This window comes from Elgaria multicarinata, chromosome 5 (genome assembly GCF_023053635.1).
Source record: "Elgaria multicarinata webbii isolate HBS135686 ecotype San Diego chromosome 5, rElgMul1.1.pri, whole genome shotgun sequence".
NCBI classification, from domain to species: Eukaryota; Metazoa; Chordata; class Lepidosauria; order Squamata; family Anguidae; genus Elgaria; species Elgaria multicarinata.
The window spans coordinates 67,190,045-67,211,478 of NC_086175.1; the positions used below are offsets into that span (position 1 = coordinate 67,190,045).

General features: G+C 38.1%; 1 protein-coding gene across 9 annotated transcripts in view; it reads right to left on the reverse strand.

Annotated features, from left to right (window-relative positions):
* CASK (calcium/calmodulin dependent serine protein kinase) overlaps positions 1 to 21,434 on the reverse strand; it is a 171,894-nt gene that overhangs the window by 37,763 nt on the left and 112,697 nt on the right. For all 9 annotated transcript variants that reach the window (XM_063126548.1, XM_063126546.1, XM_063126543.1 and 6 more), the window contains 6 exons: positions 17,136 to 17,213; positions 14,136 to 14,216; positions 11,500 to 11,688; positions 10,354 to 10,432; positions 9,312 to 9,397; positions 7,550 to 7,618 (listed from right to left, as the gene is read on the reverse strand). In XM_063126548.1, coding sequence (XP_062982618.1) covers positions 7,550 to 7,618; positions 9,312 to 9,397; positions 10,354 to 10,432; positions 11,500 to 11,688; positions 14,136 to 14,216; positions 17,136 to 17,213 — 582 coding nt within the window. The remainder of the gene's footprint in view (positions 1 to 7,549; positions 7,619 to 9,311; positions 9,398 to 10,353; positions 10,433 to 11,499; positions 11,689 to 14,135; positions 14,217 to 17,135; positions 17,214 to 21,434) is intronic.

A 21,434-nucleotide genomic window follows, 5' to 3' on the forward strand; every position in this document is an offset into this window, starting at 1 on the left:
GCTCTGCTGCTGTCTACTCAGGAGAGGACTCTGGGTGGGCGGTGAGATGCAAGAGCATGATGGATGCTGGGGTGTGGCTCCCAAAGGCTCTGCCTTATAACATCCATCTGCCTAACTCACCTCTAAGACAACTTAAGTGGCTAAGATAAGGGAAGGCAACCTTGTTCCTTCCAAATGTTTTGAACTACAATTAGCATAAACCCTAACCAGGATGCCCAGTGGCCATGAATTATGGGAGTTGTAGCCCAAAACATCTCTCTGGCGTTAGGTTGCCTATCCCTGTGTTTGGAGCTCAAACGGGCCAACTCCCTTCCATTTTCCTTGGGGGAAAAAAGGGGAAAAGAATCTGGTAATCTCAACATATTGAGGGAATGGCAACAAGGGAGAGGGCCTTTTCAGTGGTGGCCCCTCAATTATGGAACGATCTCCCCAATGAGGATCGCCTAGCGCCAACAGTTACCTTTTCGGCACCAGGTCAAGACTTTTCTCTTCTCCCAGGCATTTAACAGCATATGCTGAGGGTTTTTTTAACTGACCCCAGAATAGTTGTTTTCAATGGATATTGTCTGTTTTTGTTAGTATTTTATGCTTTTTATGGTTTGAAATTTTGTATATTTGTTTTTAATGTTCACTGTTTTTAACTTTTGTAAACTGCCCAGAGAGCTTCGGCTATGGGGAGGTATATAAATGTAAATAATAATAATGATGATGATGATGATGATGATGATGATGTACACTAAGCATAAGTTCTTTCTGGGGCATTTTTGACTCCCCCTTCCCCACAAAAAAAATGTATCTTTTTTTTCTACAAATGAATGTACTTCTACATACTTAGGTACTCCCTCCTAATCTTTAAAACTTGAAATTACTTGTAACAAATTACCTGAAACACCATCTTCTCCCAAAAGTAGGGAATGAGAATGCCATGGGGATGCTGTTACTATATCTATTATATATACAATTATCAGGCTTCTCAGTATGGTGAAGCAATTAATGTCTGACACAGGATATTATTGATTTTATTTTTGTTGTATTTTATGGTTTTAAATTGTGAACTCCCCAGAGAGCCTTGGCTATTGGGCAGTATAATAATAAATAGATAAATAAATAAAATTGGTGAATAAATTATGCACACAAACTCACACTTAGGCCTCACTTGCTGGCATCAAAACTGTTAGGGTATTTTCCCATCAGACAGAAAGCTGAAATGTAGTACACTGGTAACCAACAAGTCCTGATCATTAGTCAAGTTTGAAAATGGATGGGTTTTTTTACACTGAACAAAATGCAAAATGTGAATTCTCCTTTATAACAATCAAGGGTGTGGAGTTCCCCCTTTGTATAAGTGAACCACCCTCTGACTAAAGGACGAGGGATTTACAGTGGCAGTCAGAAATGTACTCAAACAGTTAGTATTGAAGCCCCTTGTTTCACTTTTTCGATTACCCCAAACTTGCAAGCTCAGTATCTACATTGCCATTTTACTAATTGTTCTACATTCTCTTTAGCCTACTATACAATTCCTTTATAATTATCCCTTTATTCCTTACTTCCTTACTTCTTTTGTATTGGTTCTCATCTTTCTCCTCTAAGCCATATAAAAAGGTCGAACATAGTAGCTTAAAAGCAAGGTTTCTTTTACATATAAACCCCTAGCTACAATCCTGTACATTTGAAACTAGAAAAAAAATTGCAGGACGCAGTGGAAGCAACAGGCATTCGATTTGAGCACAATTCCAAATGTTTTGCTATAAATAATGAAATTGTTTTTCTATTTATCTATGGCATTTTGATTTTGCCTCCATATTTCCATGTAAAGATGAGACCTACGTTGTTGCAGTCTGCCTGCCTGGTACTGTTTTGAAACCTAGAAAGAGTTGAATGCTTTCCTTCAACTAGTACATAAGTAAACAGCATGAGGGGATTTTTTTGGAACTTGAGCTCTTTACAGATGTTAGATGTTATGAGGAATCAAAATGAAGATAGATTAGTGGAAAAAAGAGCAAGTAAATTCAAATGAAAATAAATGCAATTCATTACAGATCTACAGTTCTACTCTTGTGCTTCAATGAAAAAGCTCCAATTATATTATTTTAATGTAAATAAATGTAAAGTTTCATTTTCTTTTTGCTTTCTTGTAGGAAAAGGTGGACTTTGAGCAAGAAGGGATCCGAGAAATATAAAAATACATACAGAAAAGTCTTAATATGCAAAGTGTGATTATCGAAATCTAAAGCTCATCCTGGGGATTCTAGAAATAGGATAGTTTTTCTCTCAATGTTTGACTATTTAAATGTGTTCAATCATTTGCACAATGCATTCGGATAAATGAGATTGCGCTAGTACTGACGCTAGCCTTAAAATCATCACATGCTGAGGATTAGTGTTAGAGATTGAATTTTACTGTGTCCTAAATTAAAGCTATCGGAGTATATAGTTCCTAAAAACATTATTTTTTGAAAGACAACGGCTCAGTTCAGACAACACATTAGTCAACACAGTGTGAAAACTCCACTCAATGGTTGAGTTCTACTTCCACCATTGTGTAATTGCGAGCTACCGTGGAGTTGAGTAAAATCCATCATAATGTTTGATTGACAGTTCCTCCATCCTCTCTCCCCCGGTCTTCCTGATGGTATCCCATCAGCCATTGCTGCCAAAAAAAAGCCCAATCCCGGTGGCTCTCCTAGAGTAGCATTCGCTCCTTTCGCTGCTCATGCCATGAAACTCTGTAGCCACTTGGACAAGTCAAGTCAATGCAATGGAAAACTCCATGGAGCCCTCCACAGAACATGCAACATAACGGTTGTGCAGGAACTCTCCTCTGCACAGCATGGATATATATATGTGTTGCGTTGCGTTTCCCCCGCTTTTGCGTTGCGTTTCCCCCGCCAGACAACACATTTCTCAATGGTGGTGTAAAAACTGCACCGTGGAGTTCTAAAACCACCAATGAGAAACTTGTTGTCTGAACTGAGCCAACATCTCACATTGCTGAACCTAGTAGATGCATTAAACCCTGGCACACATTCTTTTGTATTACTGCAGATTTTTATTCAAGGGAAGCATATTAAAATTATTTCAACTTGTAATTTATCAATGTTTAAAATGGATTACAAGTGGTTAAAAAAACTTCCTGCACATGAATGAAAATTACTTTTAAAGTAATTTTCTGCTAGAGTCTCTTTGGATGATCAGGGCTTTCCACAAAGCATCTTTTCCTACTTCTTATATAAAATCTGCATGTTGTCTTTCAATATACTTTTTGTGTCTGTAAGAGAGATTTGCTTTGTCCAAGAGCACTCTGAGCAGAATCTTGTACCTCGGAAAATGTGTTCTTTCCTCTAATAGCATAATCCCTGCTCTTGTGATTGTTGTGAGGTCTGTAGTTGTGAAATCATAATGGGCAAGTTTGTAATATGATGACAATATATCTTCTCTGACTCCATGACGTTTTGTATTATTTATCCTTTTAAAAGGTATAGAGGAAGGGGGAGACTGTGTTCTACCCAGTTGTACAAAGAAGAGCATGTCTAGCCAATTTTAAATGGACAAAGAGCAGCAGGATTAGCCCCCATCCTAAGGCTGGCCCCTCCCCACTTAATACATGAGTATTAAAACAAATCAATTTCACTTCAAAATGGAAGTTAATAATTTTGTATATCTATACATTAGCAATCTAATATATTACCAGAATACACATAAGGAGCAATTGATACATTTGAGCATGCAGTATTTTAAAGTATGACATCACTTACATAGTATTTGTCCCAGTTTGTTTGCTAAGTAGGAAAAACATCCTTCCTTAAAATGAATTTAATCATAACAAATCTATCAGAGCACATTTTACACAGGTACAGGATCTTTTCTTAATCTTAAATAGCCCAAAATAAGCAATTGTAAACATTTGACATGGGAGACAAGAGAACAAAAGCCTCTTTGGGTTTAAAAGTTACATAGTTTTTCTGGAGGGAAACGTATTTTAAACTGTTTTACACTGAGGCATTGCAGAATTATTAATTATACAATTAAAAAAAATTCTAAGAGGTAACCAAATGAAACTTATAGCAGAATTGTATTTCAATATTATCAGAAATATGTTTAGTTCACAAGGATTTCCTTTGATTTCCTTCTACCTGATCATTTGTCTGGTTAACTGCTATAATATTAAGCTATTCCTAATATTTAACCTATTTTTCTTCAGTTTAAAATCCATAATGAGAACTGGATTATAATTCCTATTTATAGTATCCTTTTTTATCTTCATATATATGGCATTTTCATTAAAAATAATACCTTGCTTGGTTTGATTTTGTGATACCCCTACTTCTCTCACGCATAATTCTCTTCAGTGTTTCACCCAGATGAAAATTTCCAGATTAGGTATTTATATCCTGAAATATGTCACTCTATCCAAACCTTATTTAAAAATATAAATCTAAAAAAATCCAAGTTGAGCCACTGTGTATTCCTACTTGAGACAACAAAATAAATAGTAGCCCATAAAACCCATTATATATGATCTAAGATGCTATTAAGCTCCTCAAGCTTTTAAAAGATTTTTATACCCACCCCAATGTTATTTAACATTTACATGAAACCACTAAGGGAGGGGAGATGTCATCAATATCCTGATGACACCCAGGTCTACCTATCCTTTTCATCGATCTCAGGTGAGGCATTAGATATACTGAATTGTTGCCTGAGCAATGGGACTATATGAGAGCCAACAAACTGAAGCTCAATCCAGACAAGGTAGATGCACTTTTAGCAGGTGGCTTGTCTGCCTGGGTGTGTGGTGTTCAACCTATCCTGGAGGGGGTTACACTTCCCCTGAAAGATCAGGTGTGCATCTTAGGAATGTACACAGTGTCACTTGAGGCCTACGCAGCAACAGTTATTCCACGCTCTGCTATCTTCTGGTTAGATTACTGCAATGCATTGTATGTGGGGTTACCTTTGAAGCCAGTTAGAAAACTTCAGTTAGTTCCTGTGCTATTTACATTTCATTGTATCCTTTTAAATATTTGCATTGCATTTTTAATTTTTAATTGCTGGTATGGTATTTTAGTCTTTTTGTAATCCACCCCGAGATTGTTGGTTGTTGGGCAGATTAAAAACACAATAAATAAAATAAATGTTCTTGTTCAAAATCTGCATTAGAACATGGCATTAAATGCTCATCTCCTCATACACTAGGGATGTCAGAGATGGTGTGATCTAAAACACCTGGAAGTCACCAGACTGCACTATAGAACTAAACTGATGCACTCCTTGAACTTTCATGTAACTTTGGAGCAGAATATAAATATTAAAATCATTCAGAAACGGCGATTTTGGAATTGGCAAAAGCCAAGGAATAGCTACTAGCCTATCAGCTGAGACCCAACAACTGCCACTATATTTCTCATAACTGAATCCTTCTCCCTCATGCTTCTATCCCTCTTATAAGATGTTGATCTGCCAAGCCGCTGCTAGCTAGATTCCTCTAATCCAGAGGTGGGCAACCTGCGGCCTGCATGCAGCCCTTTGCTGCTCTCCATGTGACCAGCCAGAGCTCTGAGGAGCACCACCCACTTTTCTGTGCAGTTCAGCTAATCAGCCATCAGTGGGTGGCCAGGAAAAGACCTGCCCTCCTCCCCCAGTAATCCCAATACAACCAAGGTAGCTCTTTTCCTGCTAACCACAAATAGTGATCTGGATCAGGTTTGTTGCGGGGGATGCTTTAATTTGCCCCCTTTCCAGTGACCTCATTTAAACCTTCCCATCCCTGAACACTGAGATGTATAGGTGTGTGTGAGATGTATGCATCTGTGTGCATGTATGTGGCTCCCAACCATTATCCAGCACCACATGAAGCCTTTGGGACCAAACGGTTGCCCACCCCTGCTCAAATCCGTAAGATCAACGTTCTCACCAAGAAGAAACTTTGTAAATCTACTCCCTCTTTTACTCTGGATAAACCTTTACTGGCTGTTTTACGATTTTCCTCCTCACCAAGAACTAGAGACAGAAGCATGTCCTGATGTGTTAAATAGATCTCATTACTCTCTCATTTGTTTCAAATATATTATTATATAGTGATCGAATACCATAACCTGAACATATCACACGTCCCAGTGACTTGAATACATTTTCAGCCTATTCCTTTTCTGTTTATCTATTTAACTTTATTAACTGAGAATCTGGTATTTTGGTCAAAATTAATACTTTTTATAATACTACAAATATATACTTTTTCTATTCATTAGTTATCGTCCTGCAGTGTATTTAATTTTTCACTTAATTTATTTGAATAACCGTTTAATACTTAACTTTTTAAAAAAAATTTAAGCCCTATTAACTTGATTTTGTTCCTACATATGAGTACTTTTCTTTTAATGAAAATGTTTCCCACTTTCTATTTATAAGCTTGTTTTTACTTTCATATTTTGTTTTAAAATCTTGGCGTTATAGCTTGTATCTCCTTTTCGTATCACCTTCCTATACCTCTTTAATGCAAGGGTGCAGAGCCTCAAGCTTGGGGGCAAAATCCAGCCCTTCTGGGCTCCTAATCTGGCCCTCTGGGGTTCCCCGGATAGCCACACCCCTTTCTCCCGACCACCAACTGTTTGGTGGTTTCCCAGATTTTGTGCAGTCCCCCCCCCCATTTTAAAAGGTTGAAATGCCTTTCCCTAAGGCTTTGTTACTGTCAATGGCCCCGTTCAGAAGACACCTTAAACCACAGCTTTAACCATAGTGGTTAAGCCAGAAAGTCAGGCTGTGTTCAGAAGACACCTTAAACCATAGTTTTAACCACAGTGAGTAAAGCAAAAAGCATTATTCAGAGAGCTTTGGCTATGGGGCGGTATATAAATGTAATAATAAATCTAAATCAAACCATGGTTAAAGCCATAGTTTAAGGTGTCTTCTGAACACAGCCAAGCTTTCTGGCTTAACCACCATGGTTAAAGCCGTGGTTTAAGATGTCTTCTGAACAGGGCCAATAAGACTTTAAGCTATAATATGGTTTTTTTTTTTTGCTTTTTGGCCCTGCCTATTTTGCCTTTAGCCCCACTCACTACTGGAATGTGGTCCTCCAGACCTTCTCCACAGGCTTCTGCACCCCTGTCTTAATGGTTTTCTATTGCACTTCCAGGATTTTAACTTTTTGAGAAACCATCAGACTCTGAGCGGGAGGGAGAGGTTAGCCTTTTAAACTGTCCTACCCACGACATTTTCATTAGCACTTGAAAATTTCTTTAAGCTTGCTTCTCACCAACCTATGTCCTAATTATACTCTCTTCTGCTTTAGTTCAGATACACTGTAAAGCATTTTTTACATTAGAGTTCATAAAAGGATATTTAATGAGTTGATGTAATGAATATGAAAGGACGACACAGTAGGTGGGTAGAGCTACTCCTCTGTTCCGTTATCTTTGTTGTAAAATTGGTGTGCGTGATCTAACAGCACAGGCAGAAACAATTCCCAGAAAGCAAAAACATTCAGCCATCAGCAGGCAGTTAGTAATAGGATTGAGAGGGAAGAATAATTCATTCAATTCATTACCTCACATGAAGAAGACTGAGTGCGATAACTTGGCACGATCTTGAAGGTGATACTACCTCGCATTTCCCTCTGGAGAAAGTAAAGTATTTGTTTTGTTACAAAAACCAAGCTCGTAAATCTTTCTAACGTTTCAATGAAATCAGGAAACGCAAGAGCTTCAGCAATTCTTGGAGAAATTCATGTTTAGAAATATATTAGAAAGTATGATAAATCATGTAGCCACATTTCAAAGCAGATGGATTTGCACTGCAAAGTTAATCATCATTAAAAGCATGCAGAAATTTGCATTTTTTGTACAAGGAAGTTGCTTCTATCTTTGTAATTTCAAGGGTTCTTTTTAGTGAAATTTACTGGATTACTTTAGCAGCAGAGCCATTAGCCCATTTTTCAATGTATATGTTACATGCAGAAAAATAATTTAAATATAGTATAAAAGAACCTGTTTGCTATACTAAAGATTGAAAAATGAAAATGGCTAATAAGGTGGCATAGTGAAAAACGTACATTTAAAAACCTAAAGGAGATTAACTATTGTAACAATTACTAGGTGAAATCTAAGGGTTACTGAAGACTTTATAATTATTATTTATATACATAACACCTAAAAGCTTGATATAATCAACCTAAGAGAATCCATTTTCCTTTAAAAACAATGATGAGCCTGGATTCAAAGAATGGATTATTTTGTGAAAAACAAAAGCAGGCAAACAACAAGGATAATCAAATCTTACAAAAATGAAAGCTGCTTAACAGAAAGCTCTGAAAATGACTTCCTTCCTGTGCTTAGCATTTCTACAGATTATGTTGTTGAGTGTTTTACTGTGAAGATGCGACCCTCACCCTGAATAGAACGTGTAGGTTAAACCTACAGAAAGACATAACTTTTGCTAATATTTCATGAAATAATTGATCAAAGTCAATACAAATGTTCCAAATGCTGCTCCTTATCTAACAAACTCAGAGCGGCCATGTTTATTCCAAAAGGTAAACCATAATTCTGGAGAATCCTAGTTTATCATTTATAAGTAAGTGTGCTAGGACAATGCTGCCCAAATTCTCCTACTTTACTGTTCCCACCAGCAGGAGTGGCTTCAGTAACCAAGAACTCACCAGGAAGGGAAAAAGCTTAGTGTTATGTTCAAATTGGGATTTCTCATTTCTTGATCCCCAACAAGCCAGGAGTCCTATCTGAATGTAACACTAAGCTTTTTCTTGCTGATGAGTTCCTGATTACTGAAGTTGCTTCTCTTGGTGGGAGGAGCCAAACAAGAGTGATGAGATATCATGTATGATCATGCTTATCAATGATTCTATGGAATATATGTGCGTGTGCGCAAACATTCAAAAGATAGTCTCACACAGCTGAGGATGTTACATTTCAGGGTCAAAGAAAAAGGAGATATTTGTAGATAGTCTTTACTTTTTTCATTATGATTATCTATAAATAAAGATGGGAAGGTGGGAATATAGTATAAACCATTTTGTGATAGTAATCCAGCTTGTTTCACTATAATTAGGCAACCAAGTCAGAAGACAAGGGGAGGAGCAAAGACCACAATGTGCTATGAACTCAGAGGGAAGGCTTGCAGAGAAAACAAACATCTCCGGTAAAAACTGCCTCACAGTCAATGCTGAGCAAGAGATGTAAAGCCCACATCATTTTGTGACTTCAGTGTTTCAGTAAGCAGAAAAAGGTGAATTGGGTTTTCATTCCTAGATTAAATGTTAGATACGTCAGACAGACAATCCTTTTCATACTTACTAGCATTTTTTGTAGCTGTTCCACTGTTTGATTTGCTACACTGATTCCATTTATTTCCCGAATTTCATCCCCCACATGAAGCGTACCTACAGAAGAAGCAAAGATGATATTGTTAAGGAGTAATGCCAAATCCCAAAGCACAAGGATTAGATATACAAAGATACAAAGAGTGAAATAATATGCAGCTGGAGCCAGAGTCCGTTCCTTAATCTAGCCTTGCCTAAACTCTAGTGTTCAGTAAAACATTTGCTTTGAGGATACAGAACAGCTAAACTAGACAGCAATGCTCAAAGTTAGGGTCACAAGAAAACACTCAGCAGCCCATCCATTATGACAAACTAACTATTTTTATTTATTTATTTTATTAAAACATTTGTATCCTGCCCTATATCACAAGGATCTCAGGGCGGCGATAATTGACCAGGTTCGCATGCCACAGTGGTAGGTAGTGTGCTACATGCAAGCAGCTTCCACTTTACACAAACAACTTACGAACACAACCCTGTTCTTAGGTTGTTGCATGATGCGAGAACCCCGACACTCTGAGTTGTTTGTTTATGGGTTAAACAACCCAGAGTTAACATAACAACAAAGCATAGGTTGTTTATGCAATGTGGAAGTGGCTCTTATGTGCATGCAACACAGGAAATTGAGAGTTAATTAATTAAACCAAAATTTGCCACCATGACGTGAGAACGGCATCATTAGCTCCTTAGCAACCTAGTCAGCTTGCACTCAGAAAACACTTCTCAAATCTAATGGTCAATAACCTTATATACCTGACATGACACTGAGAACCCAGCCCACCTTAGCAATATATCAAGCATTTCCATGCTGCTGTTTCCTGAAGTACTTCTATGTGGCTGATATGGCAAAACGACTTGCTGGAGCAGAGGGGTAAGGAAGCATAACCATTGAAAGATTCCCAACACTAAGTACTCTGATGTCATTTAGACTGAAAACCTCCAAGCCCAAGTGACACCTGAGTATTTGGTCAGTACCACATAAAGTTTGTACTAATTTATTCTTGTGTCAACATTACCTTGCCTGTGAATCATTCCTCCATGCATAATTCTTGCTACAATGCAGTGGTTCAGCTCATTCATTTTTAAAGTGATTCCCTAGTGAAAGAAATCAAATAATTCAGAAAACACTCAAGATCAGGATTCATCAAGTACTAAGACCTTCATCCACTGAAAGGTTATTTGAACAGTAAAAGCCATATGAGTCTAGAACGCAACTCTTGTTTTAGTCCCTTATTTTTAAAAATATGTTAATGCTTTTTAGATCGTTGCATTGATGTTGTCCTTGCTCTGCTGTTGGTTTTACTTTGTTTTTATTCCATGCTTGTTTTAATTCATTTAAGATTTATCTTATGTTTTATTCTTGCATTTTGTGGCTTTACTTTTGTGAACTGCCCAAAAAGCTTCGGCTATTGGGCGGAACAGAAATGTAGTTGCTAAATGAGAAACATGAATTTCATTGGGACAAATCAATATAATATTTCTGACGTTTTTTAAACTTCTGATGTATCCTTTATCAGATTTTTGAGTGAAGTTTACTCAGGCCGATGATTCTTTCTCAAGATATAAAGTTTAACAGCAGAGTTCTATACATCACTCCTATACATCGGCAAAACCAGTATGACATGAGTGGACTTCCGGTTGCGCAAGGGGACTTTGTTCCAGAGGGACCCCCAACCCATTCCTCTTTCCCCTGTTTTTTGTCTACAAACACCTCCTGCAACAGTTAGACAGCACTGGCTACTGAGCATGCTCAGCTCTCATTAGCCTGGTTTTGGATCTCTCCTCCCTTAGGGTTTTTCTGTTAACATTTTTGTACTTCTACAAACCTCTTGGGAGTGGATGGTGCTGCTCTGGCTATATAACGATTGTCACTCAAAGACTTCACTGTTAGTATTTATGATAGAGCTAAGCAACTACACTGGTACATACAAATTAAGATGAGAGTTTGTTTCCAGAGATAGGGAAATGTATTTTGCAATTATTAAGTATCCCTAATACAATATTTAAGAGATTATCAAATGCTATTCTAAAAATGGTAAATAAAAACTAGTTTAAACTAAATCTCAGATGATTTATTGGTGAGTCATGACCTGCCATTTGATAATGACTAGATGTGTCTCACACATCTTTATAAAAGGACATAACAGCAGTTGTCTATTTACCATTGGTTCATCTGTGTTTTTCTGGAACTGAACCAATCGCACTCTTGTTACATTCTCCATATCCATGTCACCATTGGCGCTCTCCGGAGAATCTCCGTTTAAATATGGAGATGTGGGAGGTGGTGTAACTCTTAATGCTTCGTCACTGTAAACCTCATGTGCCACTACATCATGCGTTTGAAGCAAGGCCTGTAAGAAGAGACAGTTGTTACATTCCATAATTTCTTGTGCCTCTTCCTCAATTTTTTTACATATCCTACAAACATAATGGTGCTGACTCAGAATCATACAGTGTCATTTGTGTCAGATTTCAAAATCCAAGGTACTTACAATATTGCTGTGCAATGTATGTTTTAAAACACACACAAAATACAAAACTCTTGCTTTAAAATGTAGCACTATACAATTTGGGAATGTTAAGGAAATCTTTCTTCTATTGATACAGTTTAATACAGTGAAAATAAGGAATAAAGGAGACAGTAATTTTCTTCATATTGTCCACTGAAGATCTAGCTAGTTTATTCCTGAACAGACTAAGCTAGTTCCAGTATTTTGCAGCTTCATTTAGCCATGCCACAGTCTGGCTGTGGCTGATCATAGTGCTATGGCTTTGTCTTACAGAGTTCCTTTTAGCCCACAGCTGGGTAAGTCTGTAGTAAGCCAGAGGCTCTACACATTATCCACAGGCTTCCAGCCTCTGGTGCTAGGGCTAAATGTTTCCATCTTATAAGTGTCCATGTAATCTAGGGCCTGTCTTAATTTGTGTTTCTTCAGAAATAGTTATAGCCAAGACTGCGGGTTTAGTGCAATTGATTTTAAACCACATAATTTTCTGTATTCATCTAATGTTTTAACTCTCGTGTTGGTAAGATTGTCACATGGAAATTGACCTGTTAAAAAATTCCTATTCCAATTGCTAGAGATTGTATAAATTCCTATTCCAATTGCTAGAAATTGAAAGAAGACAAAGGGCAACCCTGTTCAATTCCCCCATTTGGGATTACAGTGAACACTTCAACAAGCCTTTACAGATCATTTGATAAAGCTGCAGCCTAATTTCAACCTTTTTCTACTTCAGAAGGAAGACAGGACAAACTTTATTTCTCTGCAATCCATTTTCAACGATTCCAGCTGAAACACTGACCTCAGGCTAGAGAATAGATTCTACAAATGTACTTGGTAACTGAAGATAAGAGACTGAATTTTTTGTAATCATCTAGTGTTGACAAAATACAAACGCAGCTAAGCAGCAGAGCATGAGAAGTCTTGAATTTGTATGCAAAAATTGAAGAGACTAATTTGTATGCACATTGTAGCCTTGCTGTTGGACATCCAGAATTGGTCTAGACAGTACAAGAAGTGGCAGTCTTGTCCTGTATCCAGGGCAACCTTCTTTCCGGATATAAATGATAAAAGTCTGAAAAGTTTGTCTCTTTATCAAGGATGCATGTCATGTATCCATAAAAATGATAGGAAGAAAATCGTACCCCCTCTCACTCTACCAGCACTCTTTTCCAGCACTCTGTGTGGCCTTAGAGTTGGCTTGGAAGAATACTTACGATATGTTTTTAAGATGGGAAAACATTATCCTCCAATAGCCTCTTGTATTCAAAGGCTGAGCACTGAAATTCTAACCACCTTATAGAGGTTACTGTATTTATTTATTTCTTAACAATTCACATACTGTTAAAATGTATAACAATTGTAAAACAGTAGCATTCAGTTTATCATATCTGAAAGAACTGCAGGTGCTAAAAACTCCTTAAAATTAGGGTAACATTATTTGGTAAAAAGATCAGTATAAAGTTTTATAGCTAATCAACACAAGATCACTCCAGTACTTGGGAGATGCTGTTTAGACTTGACTGGAAGATAAAAGTAAACACCACCTCCAAATTTCAACTGGCTTACTTATTTTCAGTCTTTAAAGATGCGATAGTAACACTCAGACCCCACAGTAGTGCTGAAACTATCCCTGACACATAAGGCAAGCAGGTGGCTGTGGGGAGCAGGACAACTCCCCAGCCCTGTTCTGAGAACGCTGACAGAGATCAACTTACACAGATTCTGACATTGCAAAGGCCAAAAGGCCCAACACATTCTAGACTACAGTTTGCAAGCATGTGTGCTTGCCTGTGGCACCAGGAAAACTGACATTGTGCCTTGATGCTGCAGCTCTCACTGTGACTACAAGCAGAAATACATTGTAGGCAAGTATTATCCATTGTCATATCAGTTAATTCAAATATAATACCTCTGTATAGCCAGCTACATTTTTGTTTCAATGCTTATGGACTTCAGATAGCGGGCCAGTTCACACCATCAAGTAAACCACAGTGGCTTGTTTAAATCAGTGGACATGTGCCAGGCACTATTACCCTAATTACAGTTCATGGGTTATTTGAGGGTTGTTTTCCCCTCAAACAAGCCACGCTGCCTGGGTTCGGACATGACAAGTTGCTCCTGGGTAGGTAATAATTGCACCTGGCATCTGCCACCAATTTAAACAAGCCACCATGACTTAAATAAGCTACAGTGGCTTGCTTAGATCATGCAAACCAGGGGAATATTTTCTCCCCTGAAACTGAAATTTCTATGAGGAATGTTAAGAACTGGCATTTGCAACAGTAGCTTACCATGAAATGAGGTTGTGTTAAAATACGTTTAAGTTCTTTTGCATCACTGTTTTCTGGGTAACATGAAATTTCTTCCAATACCTGTGAACCAAAACAGCATACCAAAGTTTAAATAAATTCACTTTTTTCTGGTTAGTCATGAGCTGTATAACATAAATGCTAACTTCTCAATAACAAGATGAAAAGAAATGAATCACTTGATTACAATATTACATTAGGCAGAGGAAATAATGGGTCTTAAAATTCAATTTCCCATTTCAAGCTAAGCACATTTTAATTAATGAATTCCAGAGCAAAATGCCTGTTATGAACAGCATTTTGTTTATTTGTGGCATTTATAATATTTGTATACTGCTCCACATCCAAAGATTTTGGAGCAGTGAACAGAATAAAAGCACTATATTAAAATAATTAACACTTTTAAAAAGAAACAGTTCTGATAAAACTGAGTTTTGATAAACTGTGGCTGGTCACTCAAGAAAGACTTCCTGAAATAACAATGTTTTCAGGAGCAACCGGAAGCAACACAATATTGGTGCCTGCCTGTCCTCCAGCGGCAGGGCAAGGAGTTCAAAAGAAAGGGGGACACCATGCTGAAGGCTCTTCTCCTGGTAGACTCCAATAGAATCATAGGTCCATGTGGAACACCACATATCCAGTGGGAGTCAGTGTGGTGTAGTGGCTAGGGTGTTGGACTGAGAGTTGGGAGATCAGGGTTCTAGTCCCCACTTGACCATGGAAGCTCACTGGGTGACTTTGGGCCAGTCACAGCCTCTCAGCCCAACCTGCCTCACAGGGTTGTTGTTGTGAGGATAGAAATGGAGAGGAGGAAGATTATGTACACTGCCTTGGGTTCCTTGGAGGAAAAAAGGTGGGATATAAATGAAATAAATAAATAAATAAATAACATCCAACCTGTCCCCTCCAACAAGCTTGTAGCAGCATACTTGAGGTTCCTAGATTGTCTCAGATCCTTGTTAGGTTAGGTCCCTAACCTGACAAGGTTGGTGGGGCACATTTGCAGTTTTGATGTAGTGTCATGGGGACTTTCAGAAATGGTTGTGATGGAGGGGCTTGGCCATTGACAAAATGGCTGCCATGGTGGGTGCAGCCAGTCGAAGAACACCAATTTCCCAGAAGGCGAACTGGTGAGACTAAAAGAAAAGTAACTCGCCCAAGAACCGAAGTACAGAGCATAAGTGAGGTCTGAGCTCCAAAACACAAAACCACATTTTTGAAACAAGTTTTCTGCTCCAATCACCCATTTTACAAAAAGTAAACTGATAAGGCTCAGAGATAAGTAATTTGGCCGAGGAACTGCTTACAAGACAGAGGTGGTGGCTGATTCCCAAATACCCAATCACACAACACAACAAAGGTAACCAGGTGATTTTAAACCTAAGAATTTTAAGATGCTGTGATTGTTATTTTAATATTGTATTGGTTTTATATGCTCTTTTAACTAATTGTATGTATTATATTTTATTTAGTGTTGTTCCGCGCCTCAATCCAGAGAGAGAGGTGGGTTGTTGTTGTTGTTGTTGTTATTATGCTCAGAGAATTATGAACCCACCCACCCACGACTAGAACAGATTTCAACCTGTAATTACCTGATATAATAAGAAAAAAATATTTTAAGCTCTAGAGAAGAAGTTAGAGAAATATAAAAATGAAAAACATTCTCACTGGCCAGCCTGTGGTAAAAACAAGAGAAGGGGAAAAGGATAATTAAACAGAGGAGAGAGGGTTTATGAGAATGAAGAATCTTGAGAGCCTGTTTTGTTTATAGCTGAGCAGAGGAACACTGTAGAAAAAGGAAGCTGAAGAAGGAACTGAAATTAGAGTTGAATGCAGAGAGCTGGGTTTGCATTCAGAAAATAACCACCAGAAAGGAGATGGCAGAAATTCAATAAAGACTAACATGATAAGGAAAGACAAAGGCCACGTAAGATGTTAAAAGAAAAGAAAGACACTTGTCTTCCTCTTGGAATGTATAAGAATAGTAACTAGAGTAAGAACAGAAGAATAAAGAGTTATGCAACAGAAAGTTACTACTCTTTGGCACTACTAGGTGTCACAGCTTCTGATCACTGTGAATGGTTCTGAGGGGAACACCCAAGTACAGAATTGGCCCAAGCCCCTTTCGCACCTCACAGGATGGCAGGCTGAATCAATATCTCAGAGGAGCAATAGCAGGCTCTCACATAATAAGGAAAAGAGCAGTTGATAGAGGGAGCAGCATTTGATGGGGTAACCAGCAACTTAGCTGCAGCTTTAAATGGATTGGTGCCTCCCATGTCCTAAAATAAACAGCAGCCCTGAAAAATACCTGTTGCATAGACAAAATTCTTGATGTATCTAAAATAGGTAATGCTTTATTGCAGTAATCTACAACCTTTTCAAAACCGGAACCCCCTTTAATCTCAACTTGCAACATAGCACTTTACATTTTTTTCTACTGACTATATGCATCTTTCTCCTTCTTTCTCTCTCCGTTTTTCTCCACTTAAAATATATGCCTAAACAAAAAATGAAGGACTGTTCAATTGAAGATGAATGCTTTAATAGTCACAAACAATTACATTCTGACAAGATTAGGTAGGATTGCAAATATAGAATGTACATTTAGTATTTACAATTTGCTCTGATAATATAACAGTATTAGCTGTCCAATGACTGATGATTTTGAGAAATCTGACTAAAATATATTTTATATTATTAGTGCCTGGGTTTTGGGGGATGGGGGTGGTGTAGGTAAAAATAAAATAACAAGGAAATGTCTTCCACACTGGGAAATAATTCTTTAAAATGGTGCTGGATCCATCACAAACGCATCAGCTGTCCATAGTTTTCATACAAAGTATTTCAGAGTAACACTGATGAACACAAGAATATTGAGCAACATGTTGCAGTTCACTCAAACGGAGTACTATAATATATTGATTTAGAATATAGAACACTATATTTAACAGAATTAAAACATGTTTTTTAAATGCTTACCTCTTTGGCTCTCTGTACAGCATCGCTTGGTGGATTCCTGATTTGTGGTGAAGATTTTGTATTAATTTTGTCATAAAGCTAAATGGAAAAACAAACACACGCTCTGTAATTACACTTTAAAAAATATTCATCAGTCTGCCTTTTTAAAAACATTTCTGAAACATTTCAGCAACAAACTCCAACACACACACTATATCACAAAAATGGGTGCTATAGAAAATGTATCCACTGAAATTGTCTCTAGCATTAAACCACTTCTTGCTCTCCCCAGGGACACGCAAGTGATAAACAATGTCAAATTGCATAAAGGAATATAATTTGTCCCAAATTTTCTCTAGCTTCCATACAATTGACCCCCAAAATGCAGATCTGCATATGGATTCAATTAAATTGTCTATGCCACATCATACAATCTCAGTGGCATAATTCTCTCATAGGTTTATAAACTTTTAAATTAAGGATAGTTTATTTACTTACATATTTTCTGGGCCAAAAAGGGCTTTTCTTTTGGGGCCTGTAAATTTAGCAACAGAAATGGCTCCTTGCAAATGCATAGAAAATGCCAACATGAACTAAGGAATTCTGGAATGGTCTGTATGCATGGCACAATAGCTCATTATTTAACCCATGGTGAGGCTGCAGAGCATGCAGCCGCCATTTGGAATATGCAACCCTGGCTTGGGGGTGGTGTTTTAGGGTTATGCCATGGTCTGCTTTAGGGCTATGCTAGGGTTGTTTAACCTTCATACTACCATGCTTGCTGGGTTCAACAACCCCGAGTGGGGATTGCATATGCATTGTGGGCCCTGCAGAGCTTTATCTTGTGGTGGGTTAAATAACCCTCATAGATGAGCCACAGAATGTCATGCAAACCTGGTCGATATCTCATTGGAAGACACACTACTTTCTGACCTGTTTTACACATAACAGCTAATTATAGACTAAACAACTGATAGATAGCCATGCTCGACCAGTGTGAGTGAGCATGATGTCTCTCATGTGCTCAACACTTCCATTTTCTGCCCAAATCATAAAACAATCCAGGAATGTTCCTGAGTTGTTGTTGTTGTGACATGGGAACCCAGTACTCTGGGCTGTTGATGGAGAAACAAACCAGAGTTTTAACCCAGATTAATGTTGAGTTAAAACTCTGGATTTGTTCCTCCTCAACAGCTGGGTTTGTACTTCTTGACAATAACCAAGGAATAGGCTGATTCAGAAAGAAAATGAAAGTGGTGAGCATACGAGAACGGAAGAACATAAAAAGTGCCATGCTGGACCAGACCAAGGGTCCATCTAGTCCAGCACTCGGTTCACACAGTGCCAACCAGCCATCGGCCAGGATTGGACAAGCAGGACATGGTGCAACAGCACCCTCCCACCCATGTTCCCCAACAACTAGTGCACACAGGCTTACTGCTTCGAATACTGGAGATAGCACACAACCATCATGGCTAGTAGCCATTGGTAGGCTTCGCCTCCAGGAATTTATCCAAACCCCTTTTAAAGAAAAGCCTATCAAAGAAAACTGGATTTTATATTGTGTTAACTGTTAAGACATACTTTTTTAAAAGGCCTGTGGTTTGGTACCCCAGCACTGCAGTATAATAAAAGAACAGCAGCATAAATAACTTATATGTTTCTTAAAGTAGGATTAGCGCCGCAGCTCCCATTTTCCTGCAACACATCGCAGTTTCCCACCTTCCTAAAACCTTAATTTCCTCCCCCCCTTCTATTCTGTCTCACTGGTACCTAATCACACTCGCATTCTGTCTCCTCAGGGTTATTCTGGGCATGCCCAGGAACAAACTTTCTGACATCCCATAGCATATTACATTTTCAATAAAAATACAATCATGTCACGGTACTACTAGGGCATAACAGGCATTAGATTTCCCCCTTGACGTGACACATCACATGGGTTCCCAAAAGATATGGTGCAAGCGGAGAAATTGGCCAATAAAGTTTAACTCTGCAAAGTCTATGAGAAAGTAAACAGACAATATCTGTCAAACTGCTGGAGGCCACTTGTCAAACTTTAAACTCCTATCCATTACCACCAATGTATAAGAGAATATATGTTTCTGTAGTTGGTATGCAAAACATTGAAGGCATAAAAGATTGAGTGATGAAGACTGGAAAACTACAGCTATGCCTTCCTGGCATGAATGTTAAATAAATGTTTTGAAAATAGCCCAAGGCAAATCTAGCCCATAGGGAATAAATTGTTTCCAGAGGCTATTTCAAGGGGAGGAAGAAAAAAAAAGGGGGGGATGAGAAAACCAATAGCTGGGAAAACTTCATAGTAAGGCTAAGTTAAGGTCTCTCTTAAATACACAAATGCAGAACTGGCATTCTACTTTAAGACAGAATAATTTTTCATGATAAGCTAGAAGTCTAATGTGTTTATATAAAATACTATCTAGTTCCTTCTAAACTATCCAAGAGGAATCTTGCTCACAAGAATCTTTGCCCATCCAACTTTCCTAAGAATCTGTTCCTGAGAGTGCCTAGGGCTCAAACTCTCATAGAGAAGCATATTTGTAAGGGTGGACCATGTTTAGCGAAAAATCATTGGTTTCTCTGCAAGAAAGCCAGAAACAAAAGGTTCCCAAAACACAAGTGGATTTTTACAAAAATCAGAATTGGTAAAGAATGAGGGCATATTAATAGCTGCTATTTTTGAAGGATACATGGAGCCACACTGTTTAGGGCTCCATTTGCCAGTTTTGTCACTGATAAATGAATATCAGATTTAAAATTCATCTCAGCAGGAGCAGCAGAACCTTTCTCCCTGGTGAGCTCCTTCCTCCATCCTGAATTTCAAAGAATGCAAGGGTAGGAAAGTGTCTGTCTTAGCTCTCTACCAGTACTTTATAGGCAAATATGTAGGAACAGCAAGGCCTGAGCAGACCTGGAGAATGGGCAGATTTGCATAGTAATTCAGCCCTCAAGTCAGGGCAGGTTTTTTAAGGGTTTGTTAAGAGCTCAAGGAGAGGATTCCTTTCAGAAACTCTTGACTATCAACTGTTTGCATGGAGGATTAGTTCAGAAAGTGAAACGTGAGAGAAAAATGTAAGGCCCAATTTATCTTGTCCTTGTTGTGTGGCACTGAGGCAGAGAGAAGACAAAACCTGTGCAAAAGTCCTGATAGCAATTTTCTCTCTTTCTTTCTCTTTCTCTTATACAGGACCTTTAAAACCCGGTTTCTTTTAAAAGATGCTCAGGATAGAGGCTTGGAGAAAGTGGGAGAGGATACAGAATTAATAATTAGCTACGGTGGATATGCTAGACTAATAGGCTGCAATGCTATATGTGCTTACTTTGAAGTAAGCCCCATTGTAAATGCAACTTACTTCTGTGTAAACATGCATAAGATTATACTGTAAGTCTTTTAAAGCTGTAATATCTATTTATTAACCTCCTTAATATGACTAGCAATCCATTTAAGTAATTTAATTTTACCTAATCGTCCTAATCATCCTTATTTGAAAGTATGGGCCACTGAAATAGTGGTAAGATTGGACTTCACAGCCGGCTACTAGACAACGAAGCCACAATTTGTAGACTTCTGTCATTTAAAAGATAAAGGAAAATGTGTTCCTTGGTTGTCTGTATAGATAACGCACTAGGAATATTACTCTCAGCATGGTGGCCACTTGAACAGGTAGGCTAGAGCTCATGGGGTGGTTTTTCAGCCTGGAAATGAAAGAATCATGTTGACTGAAGCCCTCCCAAGAGGCAGATCTGCTTGAGAGGAAACACTCCCCACTTACATTTTAATGCTGGCAATGTTCCTTACAAATTACTTCTGTTCTACTCCTAGGGAGGCATCCAACAAGTTTCTTCTGTTTTGTAGAAAAATTCATACGTACGTAGACTGTTGCTTCCTAGGATCAGGAGTGAGGAAGGGGTTCAGCTTGCCATGGAAAATGGCAGCTGGAGTTCTTGAACTGGGGAGCCTATGTAAGAGTAAACCTCATAACCTGACATTTTAAATTGCAGTCTATATGAGTTTCTTTACTAGCATGGCAAATGTGCAAATAGCAGCACAGGAAGCTATGAATACAGGAAAACACTCTGGCTCCCATTATTTATTAAAAATAGATTTATACTGCCCTTCATCTTAAAATGTAAGGGTGGCATACAAAGTGAACTGAAATAAAAAATTCTAATATGATACGTATTAAAAACTAGTAAACATCAACTATTCATTGAAAACTGGAAAAATGAAATCTGTTTGCAAATCTACTGGCCCCTACATGTTGTAATATGCAAAGTGTTCTCAAAGAATTGTAG